We start from the raw sequence: 22,901 nt of genomic DNA on the forward strand, positions 1-22,901 counted from the left end.
TGCTTGATGTTTAAAACAATGTTACCTTGAAGTTTAGATTTGCTGGTGTAATTTTTGTAAGTTTCTCTTGATGCCCTTTCATTGCATGGCATGGTTTCCAAGCTGGTTCCCATCTGTTAAGATCCCTTCTTAATCTTTTAAATCAGTTACCGAAGACATTTATACTTTGTTATTTTTTAAAAAACGACATGAGGAAAAAACGACATGCTCAGAAAAGTGAGGGGGCTAAAAGGCACTTGCTTGAGCCATAGTGCAAACAGGCAGTGTGCAAGTTTCCCTACGCAGATCTGTCAAAACACCTCTTTGTGATTGTTATTCAGTGATTTTGCATATCACTGATTTATCACACATTGAAATTCCAGACCTGGGTCTGTCCTGAACAGAGACTCGAATGATATGATCCTTTTGGGATCTGACAGGAATTAGTATTAGGACAAACCCAGTTTTAAAATTTTATTTTATTAGCCAAAATATCATCTGTGTATATCCCACAACTCCACCTAGTCTTACCAAATGTTTTGCACATGGGTGGCGCGTAATGGAGGCTAAGTCGCCCCAAACCTCACGCCACCGGGGGGGGGGGGAGGGAGAGAGTTGGAGGGAGGAAGAGGGGGCAGTGGCAGATTACCACAAGAGCCCATGGGGCCCTGGCCAATTTGGGGCCCCTGGAAAAACCTCTCCCAGCCATGTCCCCGGGGCTGCTTTTCTGGTCTCAGGGCCACAGCGGGAAAGGAGGAGAACGGAGTGAGCAGGGGATGGGACCTCGGGGGAAGAGATAGAGTGGGAGCAGAGCTATGGGGAAGGGGCAGAATGTAGGAGGGGCCATGGGGAAGGGGTGGGACCATGAGCATGGCCAGGGGTGGAACAGGGGATGGCCTCTGCGCTCAGAGCTCTGGCAAGGGTCAAGAATCCCGCCGTGGTCGGGCCGAGCTCTCAGCCCCCCACCCCGCCCTGGCTGGGGCCATGGGGGAGGCTGAGAGAAGCGAGCGGGGGGTGTGGACTCAACCAGAAGAGGCCGGGCTCCAGCTGGAAGAGGCGGGGCAGGAAGCTTCACCTGCCGCCCATGGTTTAGCTTCTGATTCTCCTTTCACAGCAGTGTAAAAGGTAACTCCAATGGGGTTATGCTGGTGTAAACCAGTGTACATTTAGAATCAGGACCTTTGTGTTTAGATAAGGCTGCTCTTCCAACACAATACCGCAGAAAAAATTTCAGCTGACTTTATGACCTGACATGCATCTCACTTGGCAGAAGGCTCACATCACAGCTACAAGACACTGATTTTACTAGACGACCAGGCAGAATGAGATGCTGTGAAGGAGAAATCACTTCCTCATAAACAGAAAGTATCTGCAATAACAGGAATGGGAATACGGACACAAGATACTTCTAGTTCTCCTTGAAATGTTCCAGTTTGAAAGTGTCTCTTCCAAGAAACAGCTATGGTTCAATTTGGTACAAAATACAAGCAGATCCTCTTAAACAAACAACTACTGTAAATAAAGGAATAAAAATAAATCTGTTTAATAAACACCAAAGGCTAATCTTTACAGTGCTTTTCCCATGTAAAACCATCTAACCCAAACCCCTTTCAAAACTCTGTAGGACTTCTGTACAACCTGATGTTACACTTATCTGTCACCGAGGCAAATTATTCTTACTAAAATCATACACAAAGGATTTTGCCAAGTAGTTAGAAACAGAAAGCTACACTGACATCTTTCGTATGTTAACAGACACTTTCCAGGATGGTAAATATTTTTCAATTCAAGTTGGAATCTATTGCCAACTCATTCACTTAATGAAACGTGAGGTTTATTTAGATTTTGAAATCCTGCCATTTTCTCCATTATAAAGTGTACAATGATAAAGACTAGGATCCAAATTCGGCTTTGGCACTGATGTTAATAGGAACTGACCCCATTAATGTCAGGGCTGAATCTGGAGCTACTTTTGTATGTTAAAATCTGAAAATTATATGCTGATTGGGATTCCTCGCTTTACCTCAAACTTACCCATAATCTCCCGAAATGCTGCAGACCTGCCATTACACATGATCATTAATATAGCCGCTGCAATTAAATAAAGAGATCTAGCAGAATGTTAATAAGGCCTGGTGAGATACCGAAACTATCCTGTTGCTCTAAAAAATATTGGCAAAGTGGGTGCTGAAGTTTAAGCACCTGAATAAGTGCCCTGATTTTCTGAAGTGCCGAGTACCAACAGCTCCCATTAATTTTAAGAAATGATTTATTCTCTCTGTAGCAGTTACAGTGACCTAACCAATTCCTATGCTGATCGGTGAACATTCTTTGGGCCTGAAGATATGACCCCAGTTGTGGGTCAAACTTGATCTTAACTAGTGACCCTTGGGTCACTCTTTGTCTGGAGGGTAAAAATGGACCATTAAGGAGCAGTAACCAGACATTTTTTAATAAGCTCAGCTCTGCAGAAACATGCACTCACTGGTAGATCATAAACAAACTATACTTGACTCATACATTGAGATGTACAGATTAAGAACTGGAGACTGAATCAGACAGAAGAAGAAATTTGACCAAGGGTAGAGGCAGAGGCAGGAATAAAATCCAGGTCTCTTGACACCCTGTCTAGTGCCCTCTCCACTTATGGTTCTGTCACTTTTAACATTAAGAAAGTTTCAGAAGAGCTGTGGGGGCACAAAATGAAAACCTGGGTAACAAGAAAGGCATCGCATACTGTGAACAGAATTCCAACCTTTGTCTCTGGCAAAATGTTAAGGCCAGTCAAAATTGTAATGCCATTTATTTGTAAGTTGGGTGCAGAAGTACTCGGCAAGGAGCATTTTAATCTGCTGTTCAGTGTGCGGTAGTTTTAATTTTAATTCCCCCGCCCCCATAGAATCAAGGCAGATTTTCCCAACTTTCTGGCCCTTTAAAATTCCTCATTTCCTCACCAGTGCTCAAAAGCTAACTTTCTTCATGTGTTTTGGAAGCCTGAAGCAATAACACTTCTTACAGCCACACTGCAACAAGAACAGACCTTATATAGTGGGTACTGCAGCGTGGTTGTAGCCGTGTTGGTCCCAGGAAAGCTTGTCTCTCTCACTAACAGACGTTGGGCCAATAAAAGACACCACCTCACCCACCGTGTCTCTCTGATAGCGGGTATTGACAGACTGTGTGTGTCAGGGAAGAGGATGGTGTGAGCCTTTCCTTGAATTCTTGTTACCTTAAAAATGTGTGCTTTGAGAATGTGATGTCCCAGCTCAATAGTCTGTTGTCGGTTTAGCTTCCCATCCTGACGAGAAAACCAGAAGGCAAGCAGCGTGTGGCCACTCCTGGGAACAAGAACAAAACAAAAGTTAGTATTCGAAGAATCCCATTTCGTTTGTAAATCCCAGGGGTCTTCCTTGGGGTTGGCATCATTCAGCATCACCCATCTTATGTGCTGCCTTACAAGGAAGATCTAGGCTATCAGTCTCACTCAAACTACTTCCCCAGCGAATGACTTCTCAGATCCACATGCCTGTAGGGTGCAAGCTGAAGAATATGCACTTAACTGGCTGTAAATTCTGCCCAAACAACTGCTGAAACAGAGCCTGGACGTTTGGTTGAGTCCCTCCAATGAGGATGTATCTCTGCATACTTCTCAATGGTACCCCACTATAATGGACCTCACTTATTTTAGACTCAATTGCTTGATGATTTCTTACTTTAATTCCTTGACATAAGAATTGTTGGGTCATGAAGTTGAGGCTAGAAAAACGTTTCTGTTAAAGAAGAGAGGCATGGATCTCATTTCAAGTTTTCTCTGCAGATACAGCATCTGCTGTTCTCTCTCTCCTTTTAGGTCTCTGTCAACTCATTTTAAATTGTGGGGATGGTTAGAAAAGTGACTACACATAAACGGTACCTTCTCAGGGCTTGTCTACATGGAGAAATCAACCAGAATTGCTATTCACACCCTACCTAAAATAACTTTCAAGTGTAGACAAGCCCTTATTCTTCAGATCTGCTATGTGCATGTGTTTTCTGAGTTATATTTGCTGGCTTCATGGACAAAGTAATATTTTACAACAGCACTTTTTTACTCCTGTTAGCCTTGCAGAGCCAACCCAGCTTGGGAGAATGAACTGGACTAATTCTGATTTGTATACCATGGCATAAAATAATCGCAGGACTTTTATTACTGGTGAGTGTGTAGGACTTAAGAACTATGTTTGATTTACAGATTCTGGGGGAATTACCAGGATTGGAGGTTAGAAAATACAGTTTTACTTGTAATGTGAACAGGTATGAACTATAATCAGTGAGATACAGCAATTATAGAACCTTATGGTGCTATTTAAAAATCACTTTACAGAGAAAAACTTTTTGAAAGTGAAACATTTTAATAAAATCCAGTTTCAGAAAGAAATTTTTAAGAATCAGCCAAATTCTTCATTCTGTTATATCTTCCTAACACTATTGTAATTCCACTCTGATGTAAAACAATATTACAAGGGTTTTTAAACTTTCCTGTTGATATTTACAAAGATGGCTTCAGCAAGGGGGAAGCTAATTAACTGACAGGAAAGTGAAAGTGGACTATATATATGGAGTGCTGTCAAGCACATAAAGTAAACTGGAAAAAAAGAGAGGAAAATGTATTTCATTAACTTCTTTCAGTTCTAGTGATCTTAGGTGTAATTTGTAACCTTAACACACACATTTCCAGCTGAAAATTTTGGTATTTCAAATTGACAATGACCCTTTGAAGATTAAGGACCAGACTCTCTTCTGCTTTGAGCTCTCTATAGTCATTTAACACCAGTGCAAAGCAGGTATAAAACATAACCAGATCAGAATGACAGAATTCTACATCCACTTTGCACTGGTGAAAGTGACAGCACAAGATGTAAAGCAGAGAAGGATCAGGCCCCAGAGAACGTTCCATACTTGGACTTGTGTGGCCTGCGAACAGCGTCTCCTGGTAAAAGAATTTCTTGTTTTTGTTAGAAGTGCTTCTCCTGACAGCAACACCCCTTTCTCACTCTACCCTTAAATCTACTGTATTTTTAAAAGGAAAAAACAAAACAACAAACAGATTCACGTGAAGGAACACTCTGAGAAGCAGAGTGCCCGGATACAGTAACCTCCCAGGCTTTTTGAGCGCTATCATGGCAATCTTCTACATCGTTCAGATGTATCAGAAAAATAAATAAACACTGTTAGAACTGTCGTCTTTGTAGTACTCCACAGTGAAAAACACATGTGAGAAGAGAGAGAATTGTCTGTAACTTCCCCTTGACACTACACATAAGGAACAAAGGCATGTGTATTGCATTATTTCGCTTTTCTAAGACCTTGGAAGCCTCAGGGACTTTTTAAACCCATTTGTTTTCTGGAACCAATGTAGCTGTACATTTAAAAAAACAACAATCCCCCCTCCCCCAAGCTAACATGACGTGACTTGTAGCTTTAATAGGGTTTTTAAGGACAGGGCATACTACTATCCCATTAGTACCTTATCAAATGGAAAAACTAATATGCCAGTGCTTAGAATGATCTAAATGCAACTGAGTAATCTAGACTAGAGGATCAATGTTTCCACAGCACTAGGGTTTATCAGCATGTCTAAATCCAAAGAACGATAATCCTTCGAGACAGGACTTTCTAAAAGGGAAACCACGACCTGTCGTTTTGTTTAAGCGGAGCACGAAAGTGAAGGATTTGTAAACCAGGGCCAGGTGTGCAGCAAGCTTCTGACACACAGAACCTTAATTCTGACAGGTAATACAGAGACTGATGATTATTTGCCAGATTGTCGGATGGTTTTAAAATATGGAGACATGGCCATTAGCAGAGGGATGCAGGAACAATTTTTATGTGGGGGGGATGAGAGCCATTGAACCAAACGTAAAGCCTGTATATGACGGAAACTGCTTCAAGCCAGGGGGTGCGGCAGCCCCCACCACCAGCGCCAGCACCAGCGCATTAGCAGAAAAGGATGAACAACAAAACACATTTTCAACTGTTTTCCTTAAAAGGCAGGACTTGAACCTTTTCTTCATGGGTCAAAGGCCAGAGCCTTAAACGTACACATAATTCTATTGTACCTCCCCCCAAAATGCAATGAATGTAAAGATACATTATCAACTTAAATATCACTCTGAAATTTTTGTACTACTATTGTTACAAGTAACGCTTAAGATGACTAGAACTGAAAAGGAAATATATTTATTTCTGTTTATTCAGTTTATGTATTTTGTTTATTTGGCAGCATATTGTGTATAGTCAGTTTCACTGCTGTCCTCCTGCACCTATGTAGTTTAATCAGTAACTTTCCTGTTTGTGTGAGTCTTTCACACAGCAGTGATGGACAGAAAATCATGTACAAATGGGACTGGGAACGTGGCTGGAAAACCATGAAAAACGGAAGGGGGAGTTTGAAGTGGTTGTAGCACCTGAAGCCACTTTAGGATTCTTCTTTTTTTCTTTGAAATTGACTAGATTTTCAGTCAGTGGTGTCCCTTTAAAGAAAATAATCTCTCAAATGTAATATTCACAGTAGCGGCGGTCTTCTGAATTACACTGACCAAAACTGCAAAGGATGATCATTACCTGTGATTAGCCTTCAGAAGTGCCCATAAAGAGACAGAGGAAAGAAAATGGATTAAAAGGAAACAGACACTGTGATGTACTGCTTGAATTTCGTAGGATGCAGCTGCAACTCAAGTAGTACAGCAAAACTCATTACTACTGTTAGTTTAATACACCAAGTACATCTAATGGCTAACCTGATTACACCACTTATCTGTTGGGCAATGTCCCATACATTTACCTCAACCAAAAGGATGGTGGTTTGAGTCCACTCAGAGAACTCAGCTCTGGGCCTTCCTTGGGAGAGATGTCTGGTCTTATGCACTGGACTGGAAATCTGAAGCTCTTGAGAGCTCTGATTCTGTCTCCATACATGGGCCTGTCAGCCTCAATTTTCCCATCTGTGAAACAAAGCTAATAACGCTCACACTTGCCTACTGCACAGAGGTGATTCAAGAATAGTCAGAAAATGTTTGGAAAGAGCTTTGAACACAAAGCTCTCTATATTAATGGTAAGTATTAATGGCATATCTAGGCACCTCTAATGTGCCTGGGTCCATGCACAGGTGCAATTCTTAACCCATGCAGCCCCAGGCTACTAGGTAGTTCCTAAATGCCTTCCAGCTGTGGCTGGTAGAATGTATGTGTATGTATAATACATCTGTGTGCATGGTTTGGGCTGTTGTTATGAATAAGGCATGCACGAACTATTTCAGAATAAAGGATAGGATTCACGAGCAAAATGTTACCTCTGCAATATTTCTTATACCTAAAAGCAGTGGCTCTGGGCTTGCTGATAAATATCTGCAGTCACTTGTTCTGTCAATGATAATTGCACACTAAACCTGATTCTAACAGCAGTGTCTTTTTTAAAAACACAGCAGAGAATGACAGTAGTGATTTCTACATCAAGGAGCCCAGTGAAATGATTTGCTTTGAATTTCACCATAGCAGAGGTTTATCCTCAGTGGGTTTCTATTTTTAATGCAAGTTTTTTTGTGTGAAAAATTAATAGTGCTGCCAGCTCTGTTATCAAAGCTTTTGTTCATTCTCCTAGGTGGTATGTGTCACCGCATGCTAACGCTGCGCAGTTCATCACAGAATATTCCCAGACCGACATATACATACTCTAGAGACAATGGTCTTGATCCTGCAAGTTCTGGCACAATGTGAGATATGCACAAGACTGTTGCTGTCAGGGCTAATACAAGGGAGGGTTACATGTGGACACTGGAAAAGTGGAGTATGAGGCACAGCCCTCCAGACTGAGCAGGGTAGCCCCTGTGTGCCTGCTCCACAACCAACCAGAATGCAGGGTATGAAAGGGCCGGAGCACAGGCAGAAAAAGGGAAGTTACTTCCCTTACTGTCACTGGATTTCTTTGAGACATGCAGTCCCTATCTATATTCCACTGCAGGTATGCATGGGCTCCAAGTGCCTGAGACCGGAGAATTCTTGCAATTGGTGTCTGTCAGTCTGTATCTGCACCCTGCTCTCCTCATGCTCTGCTCTGAAGGTATATGCTTTGAGCAGGGGGTTGGACTAAATGACCTCCTGAGGTCTCTTCCAACCCTAATCTTCTATGATTCTATAAGGGGTGGTGTGGACCGACTGCCTCTCCAGTTCCTTCTCTACTGTTAATCCAGACATGAACGGAGCAGAGGGGAAGGGGAAAGCGTAGCTGAATACAGACAGGAACCACACATCTCAAAGAACTCGAGGTACAATAAGGTAAGTAACTTCCCTTTCTTAGATTGCTGGTCCCTATGTGTATTCCACTGTGGGTGACTGACAAGAATACTGTGACAAGAGGAGGGTATGGCTGCTTGTAGAACCTCTATCCCAAAAGATGTGTCAGCAGAGGAGACTTGGACCAAGGTGTAATGTCTTATGGATGTGTGGATGGAGCTCCACGTTGCTCCCTTGCAAATAAGAAGCAGGGATACCTTGTGCAGTGAGGTTACTGAGGCTTCTTGTGCTCTTGTAGAGCGATCCTGTACTCTGTGTGGAGACATCAAACACGTAGCTAGGAGTTGCAAGGGTGGCTTAGTGGGCGCTAAAAGAACTAAATCAAGGTCCCAGTGATAGGTTGGCATTGATACTTTTGGAAAGGTTCTGATTAAACCTGTCAGGAACCTACTAGGTTGGATGAATAAAGACAGAGTAGCTGTCCTTTGGTGGGTGACATGTACTGACTGTTGCCAAGTGGGCCTGCAGCAAGCTAAGGGAAAGATACATCATCTTGAGGGGAGGGAGGTTATCGAAGATACCTGTTTGTTGCTATTTCTGGAGATGTAGGACTGCCGGTCCCAGATAGAGAAATGCTTCTGTAACCCATGCTTGCTTAGTGTGGTGCTCTGTCCCCCCTCTAGTTGTACCTAGCCCATCCAGAGATTAATGAGTCTGCTACAGTCTTAGCTAAGAGTCAAGTGGTTTTTTGCTCATGCAGTAGAGGCTGACGCACTAAGCTTCAGAGGTTCCAGGTTCAATCTTGCCCACTGACGACCGGGGTCTGTTGGTGTTACATGTCCACTTGGCAAGATAATGTTATCTGGTGGAGTCCTTGCTGCTGTCATTAATAATGGCTTGCACAGCTCTGGGACAGGGATGTTCTAGATGTGACGACCATTCGGGCTGTGATATGAAGAGCATCCAGGTTGGGATGACTGAGCTTGCCGTTCTCTTGAGCCAGTAGATCTGACAAGGACTGAATGTTGATGGGCAGTGGGGTTGACATTCACAAAAGACTTGGGAACTGTCTGGGCCATTTGGGTGCAAAAATGATGGCTTGTGCTCTGTCTTGTCAAATTTTCCAAATCACTCCAGGATAGCTGTAGGATGGGAGGAAAGGCCAAGTGGCCTATCCAAGGGAGTAGGACAGCATTGCTTCTGGAGTGCTGGCCTTGAGCTCCATTGGAGCAGTATGTCTTGCATTTCCTGCCAATGTACGCTATACTGTCCTTGCCAGTTTCACTATGGCTTCATTCACTGGGAGTGCTATCCAGCTTGATCCCTTGGGTTGTGGGCTGTTCAGGAGCTTATGTCGTGTGTCCTGGATCTCCACTAAGGAAATCTGGAGCTCTTCTGCGGCTCTCCATAGCAACTTTTGGAATTGGTTGTGGTTGTCCAAAGGAGATGGCGAATCTGGAGCAACAGCCTCATCGGGAGAGGAGGAAAATATCCCTGTTGGTAACAATGGATCTGGCTTGTATTCCCCCTCTTCAAATCAGGAGGAAATTCTGATTGCTCTCTTGGAGGGGAGAGGTAATATGACTCCCTATTAAATTGTAAAGACCCTGAGTGTTATGTGTACAGGTCCTAAGGGCCCAACCAGTGCTGTCATCAGGGGTTAAAGATGAGTTCCAGAGGTCCCCAAAGCATGGGGTACCACCGGTCCCAGGGCGGGTGTCCAGGTTTGGGTGGACAAGATTGGTTCCAGGCAGCTCGCAATGTCCGGTTTGGATTGATCTCCCTGAGTGGAGGTGATGACTGTTCCTCTGGTACTTCTGATTCCCCCAATGATGAGAAAGTCGGATCTGGGTCAGTCGATGGTGCTATCAGTTCTGCTAAAGAAAAATCAGTTAGTAGATGGGATGGAGGATGGACTTCTTTTCCCATACACTGTGTCTCCTGACAGGGTCAAAATATCCCCGGTGAGGATTGGTTCTGACAAAAGGGAAGATTGCAGATCCAGGAGATCAAAGATGTCCTCCACAGTTGTGTACATCTCCATTCTTCCCAGGGTGCATAGGGTCCTGTCTGCCTCTCCTGTCAGAGTTGATGTGGAAAGGCTCTTGGCTGGTGAATCCATCTGGGGTCCGTGGGGGTACAGCTGGTGAATGAAGCTCCCATTGGGTGCTCTTCATTGGTACCGGTGGTTCTCGGTCCCTTGACCTGGATGGTGCCGCAGACAGCATTGCTGCTGGTGCAGAGTCTGGTATTGGCAGAGCCTTGCTTCTGTGTACGTTCTTTATCATGGTCCTGGGGCTTAGGACGTGCCTAAATGGACAGGAAGATTCGTCTGCTTGGAAGATGGAGTTGGGGAGGAATCTGTCCTCTTTGGAGTGGACTTAGATAGGGATCTGCTCTTCAGGCCATTAAGGTTCTTAACTACATGCCAGAAGGCAGGAGTGATTTGGTGGTTGTGTAGCAACATTCTCATTCATTCAGGATTGGGTTTCCCCGGGCTCCCCATCCTGATTATAATTTTTTACTTTGTACAACACTCCACACCTGCTCTGGACAGGATCAAACTCTGTATGTGTGAAAAGTGCAAGACTGCTTTTCTGCAGAGAGCATCTAACTCTCTCAGGACAGCGTGGCTCAATGTCTGATTGGGGGAGAGTAAACATAGTGCTCCCAGGGTTGTGGGGGACGGGACGTAGCAAAGGAGAAAGAAAAGTAGATCAGAGACAGATAAAACAGATACTGGCAAGTGCAGGGCTGAATCATTTGGTCCAAAGAAAGGAAACAAAATTAAAGCAAACGGTTGGAATAAGTCTTCCAAATCACTCTGCTTATGGTCCCCTTGATGGCGCTCTATGGATGCTCTGACGGTCCACTTCAATCACAATGAAAACTCATGATCTTGTACTCCGGGTAACGTGTGGTGTATTGTGCCCAATGTACTTGGGATATTATTGCTATAGATACACATTTGAATCCCCATTTATATCTGTCTTTCTGATATGTCTCCTTTGAATTCTTGATATTATATCAATGCTGCATAAGGTATAAGGTATAAGGTATGGCAGGACTTCTGTATGGCAACGCTACTACAAACTAATCACATTTCATCCTTTTGTTTCACGTCTCAGCTTCTATTTTCAGCAGTAGGTTAAGCTGGTCCTGAAGAGTTTACACACATTGGAATTTTGGCATGCCTTGGAATTCTTGAATCTGTTTAACAGTGACACCTGCTGGCTGAGAAGAAACAATATCAGCAGAAGTGGAAAGGGAAATTATTTCATTGTTATTTTGGTGCACAGAGCTGGAGAAATTACAGAAATTGCCAGGGTAGCGTAAAGGGCCTTAGTTTAAATGAGAATGAGGTCCACCGTTTGTATACACAGAGCAGAACGTTATTTAAGGGGAAAGATAAGAATTAGATTCCTCTAGAAATGCTAAAATAAACACATTTACAAATATTAAAAAAATTAATAAGGATCAATCATACAAAAATTACCGGGCCTAAATGGGTAACTGATCTTGTTAGGTGCTTTGATGCTAAATCCATGGTACGCCCACATCTTGAATACTGTGTGCAGATGTGGTCGCCCCATCTCAAAAAAGATATATTGGAATTGGAAAAGTTTCAGAAAAGGGCAACAAAAATGATTAGGGGTATGGAACGGCTTCTGTATGAGGAGAGATTAATAAGACTGGGACTTTTCAGCTTGGAAAAGAGGTGGATAAGGGGAGATATGATTGAGATCTATAAAATCACGACTGGTGTAGAGAAAGTAGATAAGGACGTGTTGTTTACTACTTCTCATAACACAAGAACTAGGGGTCACCAAATGAAATTAATAGGCACAGTCAACCTGTGGAACTCCTTGCCAGAGGATGTTGTGAAGGCCAAGACCATAACAGGGTTCAAAAAAGCACTAGATAAATTCATGGAGGATAGGTCCATCAATGGCTATTAGCCAGGATGGGCAGGAATGGTGTCCCTAGCCTCTGTTTGCCAGAAGCTGGGAATGAGCGACAGGGGATGGATCACTTGATGATTACCTGTTCTGTTCAGTCCCTCTGGAGCACCTGGCACTGTCCACTGTCGGAAGACAGGATACTGGGCTAGATGGACCTTTGGTCTGACCCAGTAGGGCTGTTCTTATGTTTGAAGATTTTACAAATCAGTATTAGGATTGCCCAATACCATGTTGTTGTATTAGCGCCTTTTGATAGGGGTGTGCTGTGACTGTGTCAAACTTTTCTCGTCACAGTTCCATTTTAAGGGGGAAAAAATCTTGGGCTTCCCATTACAATGTTTTACCATAAGAGAAAACTACATCACCACATAAACAAATCAGCTCGGGGTAGGTTTCTTCTCTAGGCTTTCACCATTGGAGACCAGGGTTCAAATGCAGATTGAGGGCACCAATGAACATGAACTGGGTGGTTCTATCTTAGTCCCTAGTGAACATGGATTCAAATCACAAAAGCCTCACATAATTCACCCCGGGTGAGGCCCAAAAGTGAAACGCAAGGGCACTGACTGTCAGAGAACTGACTATCACAATTCACATGCTATTAGTAATTTGATATTCAAGCACATCCCTACATTCCATCATTCATTATCCACAGCACATACAAAAAGCAAACCAAGGTGTTAATTTTGACCTACAAAGCCCTGCATGGGTTGTGCCCTGACTTCCTTACAGAGATCCACTTCTGTTATTCACTTTCCCGGCAGTTACAATCAACTAGCAGATTCCAGTTAACACTCTGAACGCTGCCAGGCTGGTCACAGTGTTTTCAGGATGAGGAGGAACTCACTTCGTCTGCTGGTCCAAAAAAACCCTAGGATTTGGGCGAGGGGTTGTTTTTTGTTTTTACTCTTTCGAGGCATGCAGCAAACCCGGTTTATTCAGCTATTTCCTGAGCACCTTGTCTGGAGGGGATGAGTCTCACTTGTGAGTTGGGGGAACACTTGTTTTTTCCCAGTTGATTTGTCAACTTCATTACATCATGTAGCAATACAAAAGAATTACAGGAAGAACTGCTGTCTTCTGACACTGAACATCACTAGATTAAGGAAAGCCGTATTATCCCTAAAGCTACTCCTCCATCTCGTCCTTCCTGCTTTAGTAGGTATCTTCTGCCTACTACACTCTTTGCCCACAGACATGTCCTCACATTTAAAATTCCAGTTTTGTGATTTTAAAATAATTCTCAATGTGCCCAAAGATTACAATGGATGATGAAGATAAAGAGCTAATGGGCCTGATTCTCTTTTACAGGAAGACACCTTTCTATCACTAAGGCCAAGTAAAGGGGATTTAAAATAGGTGTAAATTACACTAACTCTCACTTTAAGGCACGGATACACTAAGGCCCCTTTACACAACTCTGGCAGTGTAAGTGAGCATCAGGCACAACAGATTTTCTTTGTGCTCTGTAAATTCCAAGCCCCCTGATTTACATCCAAGTTGCCTTTCTTGCAGCTAACTGGATGAAAACCTTCCAAAACACAGACAGTTGACACTGGGCCCAGTGAATCTGCTTTTCCAAGAGAGTCATGTTCGTATTTTATTCAGAGCTCCACAGTGAACTTCTATTAGAACTGCAGTGCACACAGTACTTCCTGTCCCAGCAAAGACAAGTGTCTCCTTTTCTACTAGACATCTCTGGAAAGTCTCTTTAAAGAAAGTCTGCTAAGACAACTTGAAAAAATGTCTCCTGAAAAAACAAAAATGCTCTAAGCCAATGTCCTGCCCAGCACATACACAGAGCACAAAGGTTCACCACTCACGGTGGACATTTTTGAAGGATCATTTGATCGCTGAAGTTAACTGATTGAATTTTGCACCGATGATTTATTTCATGTACCAGTCAGGAAATGCAGCTTTCCTGCTCGAGTTTATGGTAAAAATGTGAGGGTGGGCGAGTGTGCGTCTAGTGCTGGGAGATTTTGTACTGATTTGTGTGTGTGGCAAATGAGGGATGTTTGCTGTGGTGAGGAGCTGTCTGTGTTTGGGGTTATTGTGTGTTCTGGTTGTGTTGTTGTGTCTAGAAGGTCATGCTATTGAGTTGTGTTGGTGGTGAACGAAGGGTGGTTGTGTTGACTTGTGTTTGGGGAGGTTGTGTTTTGGGATTTTGTGTTGTGTAATTTATAAAGTCAAAATGGCTGAGAACTTAAAAGTCCATGTTCCCCACAGTTTGTACAGAGGGCTGTTCCCCTGGCTAGAGGCACAACCACCTCTTTGTTACCCTGCACAGCTGTTATTCCCACTTTCTGATCAGCTGTCACATTCCAACTACCACAGAACCTTTGGACTCCAACACTCCATCTGGTTCTCGCAGACAGTATGAAGGAAGGTGGGCAAATGTGTGTGTAGGGCTGGGAGAGTTGTGTTGATTTGTGTGGGGGTTGTTCTGTGCTGGGAGATTTGTGCTGATTCCTGCAGGTGGCGAATGACAGGTGGATGCTGTGGTGAGGCGCTGTGTGTGTTTGGGAATATTGTGTGTGCTGGTTGTGGGTGGTTTTGAAGAACTGTGGCAGCTGGGCCACGTAATCCACCATCTGTGCAGTCTCCCTCATATGACCAATGAAATTGTTGCATGTAAATTAGCTGTAGAATAAGGGTGTGAGAGTTACTTGGGCATTATAATGATGTAGGACTTTTGGCATGGCATGGCCTTACTGTTGCTGTACACCACCTGGGTGTAATTAAAATGGCTGAGAATTTAAAAATTGTATAGCAACAGATCACAAACCCTGTGATATTCTGAACCAAAAGAGCTTTCAACCATGCCTGTAGCTGTCTCCATCACTCCACACTGACTCAACAGACATTCTAGGATTCAGAACGACAATCCTGAAATTTTATTATAGAGATTAACTGTGAACTGACATAGAGTTCAACTGTGAACTGATATAGAGTTCATTAAACTTTATGCAAGAAATAACACAGGCAAAACAGGAAATGCACCTATGTGTGCAATATTACACCCCATGAAATAAAACACTGATCAGCTTAGGTTGCAAAGCAGGAGAATTCAAAATCTTTGTAATTTTATGTCACTACAAGTGCTATTCTTATTTGTATGAATATCCCACAATTTTCAGACTCAGTCTCTTTCTAAGCTAGTTGATTCAATAACACCTTAGAGCTGTAAAGTCTGCAGCAAAGAATGGTTTCTTCGATTATGCCATGCAGAGATGAACAAAGGTGCCCTCAACCAGAGAAGTTACCTAGAAATCTAAAAGTAATTGAAGATCCAGAAGAAGTGTGACAAGATTGCAAATTTCTTTGGGAAAGGACAAGCACATTCCCTAATTCTGGGGCAAGATACCTACCCTGTCATGTTCTTTGGTTGCTTCCCTCAGCCAACTAAAATCAAATCACCTGATCTAGACTGGTTTCAGGGTAGCAGCCGTGTTAATCTGTATCCTTAAAAAGAACAGGAGTACTTGTGGCACCTTAGAGACTAACAAATTTATTAGAGCATAAGCTTTCGTGGGCTACAGCCCACTTCTTCATAAGGATGCATCCGAAGAAGTGGGCAGTAGCCCACGAAAGCTTATGCTCTAATAAATTTGTTAGTCTCTAAGGTGCCACAAGTACTCCTGTTCTTTCTGATCTAGACTGTCATTTATATAATTATTATTACAATAATTTTGTTGTGTTGCAGTAGAGTCTAGGGATTCCAATTGTAGATCAAGACCACATTGTGCTAGGTACTAAACACACAACCAAAAGTCAGTCCCTGAGACTAAGGATAGATGGGACCATTATGATCATCTCGTCTGATCATCTGCATAACACAGGCCAGAGAATTTCACCCAGTGATTTCGGTATTGAATTTAATTTGTGGTTTAACTGGAGGACGCCTTTTAGAAAGACATCCAATCTTAACTGAAAGCCTTAACAAAGACCCTATCTCAGCCAAACAGATATGCGGTGCACTTAATTTTTGATGAATACAAGACACAGGATTGTATATAGGATCTATATATTGGTGCTATCATAGCCCAGTCTGCTTCACTATCACCCAATGGCTTGACATGTATACTGATCGGGAGAAACTGTGGAATCCCATAGAAGAGAGCCCAAGGGGTAACTGCCCAATGCCACACTCTGGGACTTCTTTAAAAGGCAGGAATGGAATCATTCTGACACAGACTGGTCTACCCTGCAAGGGTCTGTAGTCAAATCAACAAAATTTTGTGATCAAAGATTTCTGATGGATGTAATAAAATCAGCAAGGTAATTTGACCCTTGTCTCTTACTAGGAGGTGAACAGTTACCAATTAAACCGCCACAGACATATCCACATGGAGGCGAAGATCTAGGTCAAGGACAGAGTCAGGATCAAAGAAATCTGACTCTCAAATTGTCTTGGAACCATATTCTCAATCTTCTCCAGAAAGGGCAGGTCAGAAAAAGAATGGTACCTAGCAAGATCTTCACATGTTGAGAGACAGTTTACTGTGCATGTGCCTAACGACCCCCTCATTTGGCGAAAGTTGGCACCCTAATCTCCTTTAACAATCTCTACCGACATCATGATTCATGATAGAAAGTTACCAAGTTTTTTCCAGTCTCTTTGATCAGCAGTCATCTCACTGTTGCAAATCAGTTGAAACTCTGAAATTCTGCTAATGATCCTGATGTAATATTCATATTTCTCAAGGTTTCTTTTTTGTTTAATATTCTATTTGCACTGGTGACATTGTGCCTGTATTTTATTATGTACAGTAGAGTACATGCCTCAGCTTACACTAAACACATGGCTGTCCCAGAGAAGCAGAACATCTCTAGTTTATGCAGGATAATGTGGATGAATTCTCATCAAGAACTCATTCAGGGAAACATCTGCACTGAACTGACTGAAATAATGGCAGATAACAGAAGAAGCCAAGGGAAGCATCATGGATGGAATTGGGAAATCTCTGGCCACCCTTTAGACTTAAAGGCTACAAAAGGTATTAACTATTTTTTTAAAAGGATTTAAAGGCACTGTTTTAATAATTTTGACAAAATGAATCTCTGTTAGCAAAGAAGAAATCCTTATGTCCTAGATTAGTTTATAAGCATACCAGCTGACTCACTGGCTGTTAAGAATGGATTACTTTGTATTTTAAGTAAATAAATGTTTCCTTAAGACAGTGTAAAAAGAAATCTCAGGAATACTTAAGAAATATATGTGATAGATAAGACAGATAGATAGAGTAACTAAGCCTTCTCTAAATTAAGCACTCCAATGATCTTGGATTTAAAATATATTTAGCACCTTCACCTGCTGGATATGTTGGGCCTGATTGGGAGTAGTCAGCTAAAAATTCCTTAGAGTAATCAATATAAAGTGCTACCATTTGGGAGAGACCAGTGGACTAACTAGATTGGGTTGAGCAGCAGGGTTATTATAAATGAGTTGGTCCAGGTGCCCTCTTGTGGCTGGGGAGCCCTTTATTCTCCCTCTACAGAGACTCCACACACTTGTTCCTTCAAATGTTGCTTGTCCCTTATTGGGGTAAGGGTTTATTCAGACATATAAACTCAAAAGAAAAACTCAAAGTCCCCAAAATCTGTCCTGAGACATGTGCTTACCTCACAGCCTGGGTGTGAGGAGGGGTTCGTTCATGGTCCTTCTTCTAAATGAGTTCTTAGGGTGTGACCCACCCTGGAGTTTGGCTTGCAGCTGTCCTGCTCTGAGCTGACTCCCCTGTACACTTCCCAGAATCAGGCCTCTCAAACAACTGCTTCAGCTTTCTTACAAGGAACCAGTTACTTGAGGTTCCCTACCTGTGCCAGGTGTCTCTGGTTAGCTCATTTAGCAAGCCTGCTCCAGGCTTCAAGTCTCCCGCAAGCAGCTCCTTCACTTCCTCTGCTGTCTCACCGTTATCCACAGTGCATGTTGTTTTACTACACACCAATTGCCTGATCAATAAAACTAGCTGGAGTCAAAGTACTTTGATGGCACCACAATGAAAGGCCATTTGAAAAAAGTCTGGCCCCGAACAGTTTTAGAACAACCAGAACATCTTGGAGATCCACTGGCAGAGAACTCGGGTCGGGATACAGCCTGTTCTAACCACGGTGGAGTGCAAAGGACTTACGAAAGCCCTGGTGCAGCAAAGCATCAAGCAGATGCTTTGATGTCAATGGAACTACTTGGGTACTTAAAGTTAAGCACATGCTTAAGTATTTTGCTGGACCAGGGCCTGAGGGAGGAGGCTTGGAAGGAAATAAAGGTGGTGGAGTAATGTAAAGCAGCAAACTAGATGTACATTTTAGCTGATTAAAATGTGACCTTTACCGTATATAAAACACACAAACTGCACTGTATCCGTCAGTGTTTGGGCTGCATCTATCACAAGCTGGTAACAGTGAGCTACTCTATTCATGGTAAAGTCTTTTTCTGGTGGCTGCAATTATTTCGGATCTCCATGTCATTAATCACGGTTTAGAATCTGCCTGGGTGGCATTTCCCATCTTCTGTTCAGACTGACACTGGGGCTGCAGCCCTGCCCAACTCTTTCAATTCAAAAATGCATTTCAGAGCTTCATTAAAAGAGCAGACCCACCACCTGAGACCAAGTTAAAGCATCACCTTTCTTCTTTCACATTTTCCATCTATGCCACAGGTGTATTTAGTCCAATGCTTTCACTCTAATTATTATTACAACACTAGCTTATACTGCCCTCAACAGTCCCTACTACATTTGTCACCCCGGTTAGTAGCATTTTTTTTATCCTGTCTTGATTCTGTACTTCTGAATGTGATTAAACAGAGTCACTCAGAGAACAGTGGCATTTCTTTAGGACTGTCTACAGGGTTACTTACACAAGGTAATGGTTCTCCTATGTTCATTTTGTCAAGCTGTGATAAATTCCCTCACTATTTTTATAGCTATTACACTGAAAGTAGTGGAGTAAGACGGCCCTATTTATTCCAGGCAGACTTCTGGGATGCCTAACAGTACTATTCCCAATGACGGCAGCACACCAAACTTACTATGCTTTGGTACAGATAACATTTGCCTGTTTAATTAACTGAAGGACTTGTGATGAATTCTCACGTGTTGTGACCCAACGTCTGGAACCCAAGCTTGTCCCCAGTTTATCCTGATGAAGACATGGGATATTGCAATGAAAATATCCCATCTTATTCCATTTATTATACCAGTACAACCGAGCCCCAAACTACCACTCCTGTCCACTTGTACCAACATTTCACCTGTATGAAGTCTGTGCACAATGCTAACATTCTGATTGGATAGCATTTTGTACCCACCCTACATTGGCTGTGTGCAGGTGAAAACGACTGCACAGAGTGCTAGCAAGGGGAGAATATGGCCTCATGTCTTTTTATCTGTGGTGTATGGCATCCAGCACCCCTTTGGGCACTGTAAAATAATTAACCACAACACCATATCCCTGGTGTCTGTGTCCCAGTGAGCTGAGTGCCTTGGCATATATATGTAATTGGGGAGCACACAGAGCACGCTAGTGCTGAAAGTGTTGGCTAAAATATGACAGAACCAAGAGATTTGATTTCTTGAGCTAAATCTGTGATTAATGTATTTGATTTCTTGTGTGAATGTGCCTTAACAAACGGGTCTGCATCCACTAAAACATGAAAAGAATAATAATGACAGGGAGTGGTATGTTTTATCTGTATTGATCAAAAAATAATTGGGGTTTCAAACAGAATGGGATATTGAGCATGGAGAGAGGTACTACACAGGAGAACTAATTTTCTTACTAGCAAATAGATAATTGAGGTGTAAAACAGAAATAGGGGTACTGAGCTAAGAAGGAAAGAGACACAGTTTCCTAGATGAAAAGAGAAAATGGCACAGTACCGGAGTCCAGTAAGGGCCAGATTTTCAGAAGAGCCCAGCTCCCATTTAAACTCCTAAAGAAGTGGTGTTCAGCACCCAGCAGCTCCCTTTGGAAACAATGGCTGCTTCTGAAACGGCCACTTCATTTCAGTACCTAAATGGGAGCTGTTGGGTATGAGCATTTTTGAAACCTGGACCTGAGAAAAAGAGAGAAAGTGTATATGTGTATGTGTGTACAGTATATACACAAGATGTGTTTTTTTATACACATACACGCATGTGCACAAGGGATTTAAAAAATTCTTGTTAAAACTGTAATTTTTCTCTTCCTCAAACCGAAATGGCATTTTCACCTCTCTGACTAAAATCCATCAAACACACAAACAAAACCACCCTCCGGTTTGTCCCCTTTACCACACCAGCCAATTATAAAGAAGAATGTACTGCTTAGAGACTTCAGGGACTCTCAGGTTACTGAAAATAGAAGAATAAATGCATTCAACAATTAAACGTATCTCCACAACGACAAACCAAGATATGCAATTTGAAGCGAAATTTAGACAATTAAAAAAAGCCAATGTGTAACACAGGAAAGCAGCAGCATTTTAAGAAGTCTGCAGTACTGAGGTATAAATGAATTTGTATACAAGTAATCTATACTATCTCCCGCTCGTTGTCTCCAAACTTCCTACATCAGTTCCCTTTCATTCTGGGATTATTATTTCTCAGAGAGACTAGGCTTTATATCAAAAATACAAACGTCATATTTTTGCTAATTTGCACAAACACATACGTTTGCTGGGTAATACATAGAAATAGTAGCTTCCTGAACTGTGATTAGTTAAGAGCTCCATCTGCAGCATGATTTTGTGGAGACGTAGAGAGAGAAAAAAGAATGTAAAATACCTGTGCTGTATGATATTATAAGGTAATTCCACTGGAAACCATGGCAACTTGAGATACTGTTTCATAGCTTCACACATTCGGTTTAGATTGCTACTGCACACTAATTCCTACAAGATGTTATTACCAAGCTACCTTTACTTAGAGTTTTGAAGGCTGATATGAACTGACTTGATTCTGCAAAGGTGAAACAAAGAGGACTAATATCTCTCATTAATTTGTATAGAGCTATCCTGGGGTATTAGCCAGAAGTCTCCTATTAATATTAATCGGCAGTAGCTGTATGCCTAATTCTCTGTGTACTGAAGGGAAATTTACTGCAAAAGATTTATTCCTCTGCATTGTGTTCTAAACAAGACTCCGGTGGCCTGATTTTCAAAGATACTGAGTGTCTGCAGCTCCTTTTACCTTCAAGTGCTCAACACCTCTGAGAACATGACTGCAGATGTCCAAGAACTCCGCGATAAAGCCGTAAGTCTGAGGGTCTTAGGAGGATAGAACTGCATCCTCATTTAGTACAAGTGCACAGCAGGCCATTTTCCCTAAGACATTTTTAATGAATGACATTCTGCTCCCTCAGATTAGTACCTCTCTTCTGCATTTCTTATTTAGGAGGGTGAAAGGAGAGTGACTGTCCCCCTAAAAGACACACCACACATTTAACATTTTCAATTTTAAAACAGAAACTTGCATTGCTAAAAACGACTCCATGTGGGATAAACGTTTCTTGACACAGTGAGGGAGAAAAAGTGACATTGCCTCATTTCTGTATATACGGAGCATTTCTCATTATAGGTATTCATGGGCCAAGCTTAATGAATACAAATGCAGCTGAGATTTCCTAACTCTGCTTTGCCTATACAACATAGTTACTGGAAGGAGGTAACACTTTTGATCATACAGCAATTCACTCCCTTCTGGGGATCTCACTGTACAGGAGCAAAGCTGTGACCTCTGTAAATTTCACTATTTTTAATCTGAACAGTTATACGCCTCTACCCCGATATACGCTTCCTTGGGAGCCAAAAAATCTTACCACGTTATAGGTGAAACCGTGTTATATCGAACTTGCTTTGATCTGCCGGAGTGTGCAGCCCCACCCCCCGGAGCGCTGCTTTACCGCGTTCTATCCGAATTCGTGTTCTATCGGGGTCGCGTTATAACGAGGTAGAGGTGTACTATGAGAGCATTTTATTATGAGATGAAAGCAGAACCAGACTGATGCATACACAAACTAGGCATGTGCGTAGGGCCTAAATATGTGTGTGGGATGGGGGAGGGTGGATTTTATTTTATTTTAACCAATTCATGAACTGAAAGAGCTTCACTCACTTGAGTAAGTGGCATTGTGACCGGCACATGTCATGGCAGGGGTAGGGAGGGCCGGCTGGGCCAAATTTGTGTGCTGTTGCAACCCCATATGCCAGGTTGCAACACTGCTCACTCAGGTGAGGGTGACCCTCTGTTGCTTTTTACAGATTCAGACTAACACGGCTACCCCTCTGACAGGTGAGGGAAGTTTCCCGCATCAGTGGATGAGTGGGAAGAGATAGTCTTCACACACAGCTGAAGCTCGCTTTGCCGTTCCCAATGGAGCCAAGGAGAGAGGGGGCCACTGGTTAAAGAAACCACTTCCTTCTCTAACAGCAGCAAGTGAACAGGCTGGGATGGGAATGTACTGCCATGGCATGTATGAGAGGGAACATCACTGAAGTGTATTTTTTCCCCTTCTCTCCACGTATCAGCTGTCTGTTGTTATTCATAGTCGAAGGTAGGGGCCCAGAAGTTTCTGTTTGCTTAGGGCCCAGTTATGAGTTAATCCAGCCCTGGGTGAAGGCCCAAATGCTCCCTTACCCTAAACACCTCTTTACACAACTCCAGTGGTATAACTGGGTGTGTGGGAGCGTTCTCTGACCAGCACAGA

At 42.7% G+C, this 22,901-nt stretch overlaps 1 protein-coding gene across 1 annotated transcript in view; it reads right to left on the reverse strand.

The window, feature by feature from the left end:
- Positions 1–22,901, reverse strand: part of TANC2 (tetratricopeptide repeat, ankyrin repeat and coiled-coil containing 2) — a 508,124-nt gene that overhangs the window by 48,082 nt on the left and 437,141 nt on the right. The window contains 1 exon segment of the mRNA XM_065577500.1: positions 3,209–3,317. Coding sequence (XP_065433572.1) covers positions 3,209–3,317 — 109 coding nt within the window.

This window comes from Chrysemys picta, chromosome 24 (genome assembly GCF_011386835.1).
Source record: "Chrysemys picta bellii isolate R12L10 chromosome 24, ASM1138683v2, whole genome shotgun sequence".
Taxonomy (NCBI): Eukaryota; Metazoa; Chordata; order Testudines; family Emydidae; genus Chrysemys; species Chrysemys picta.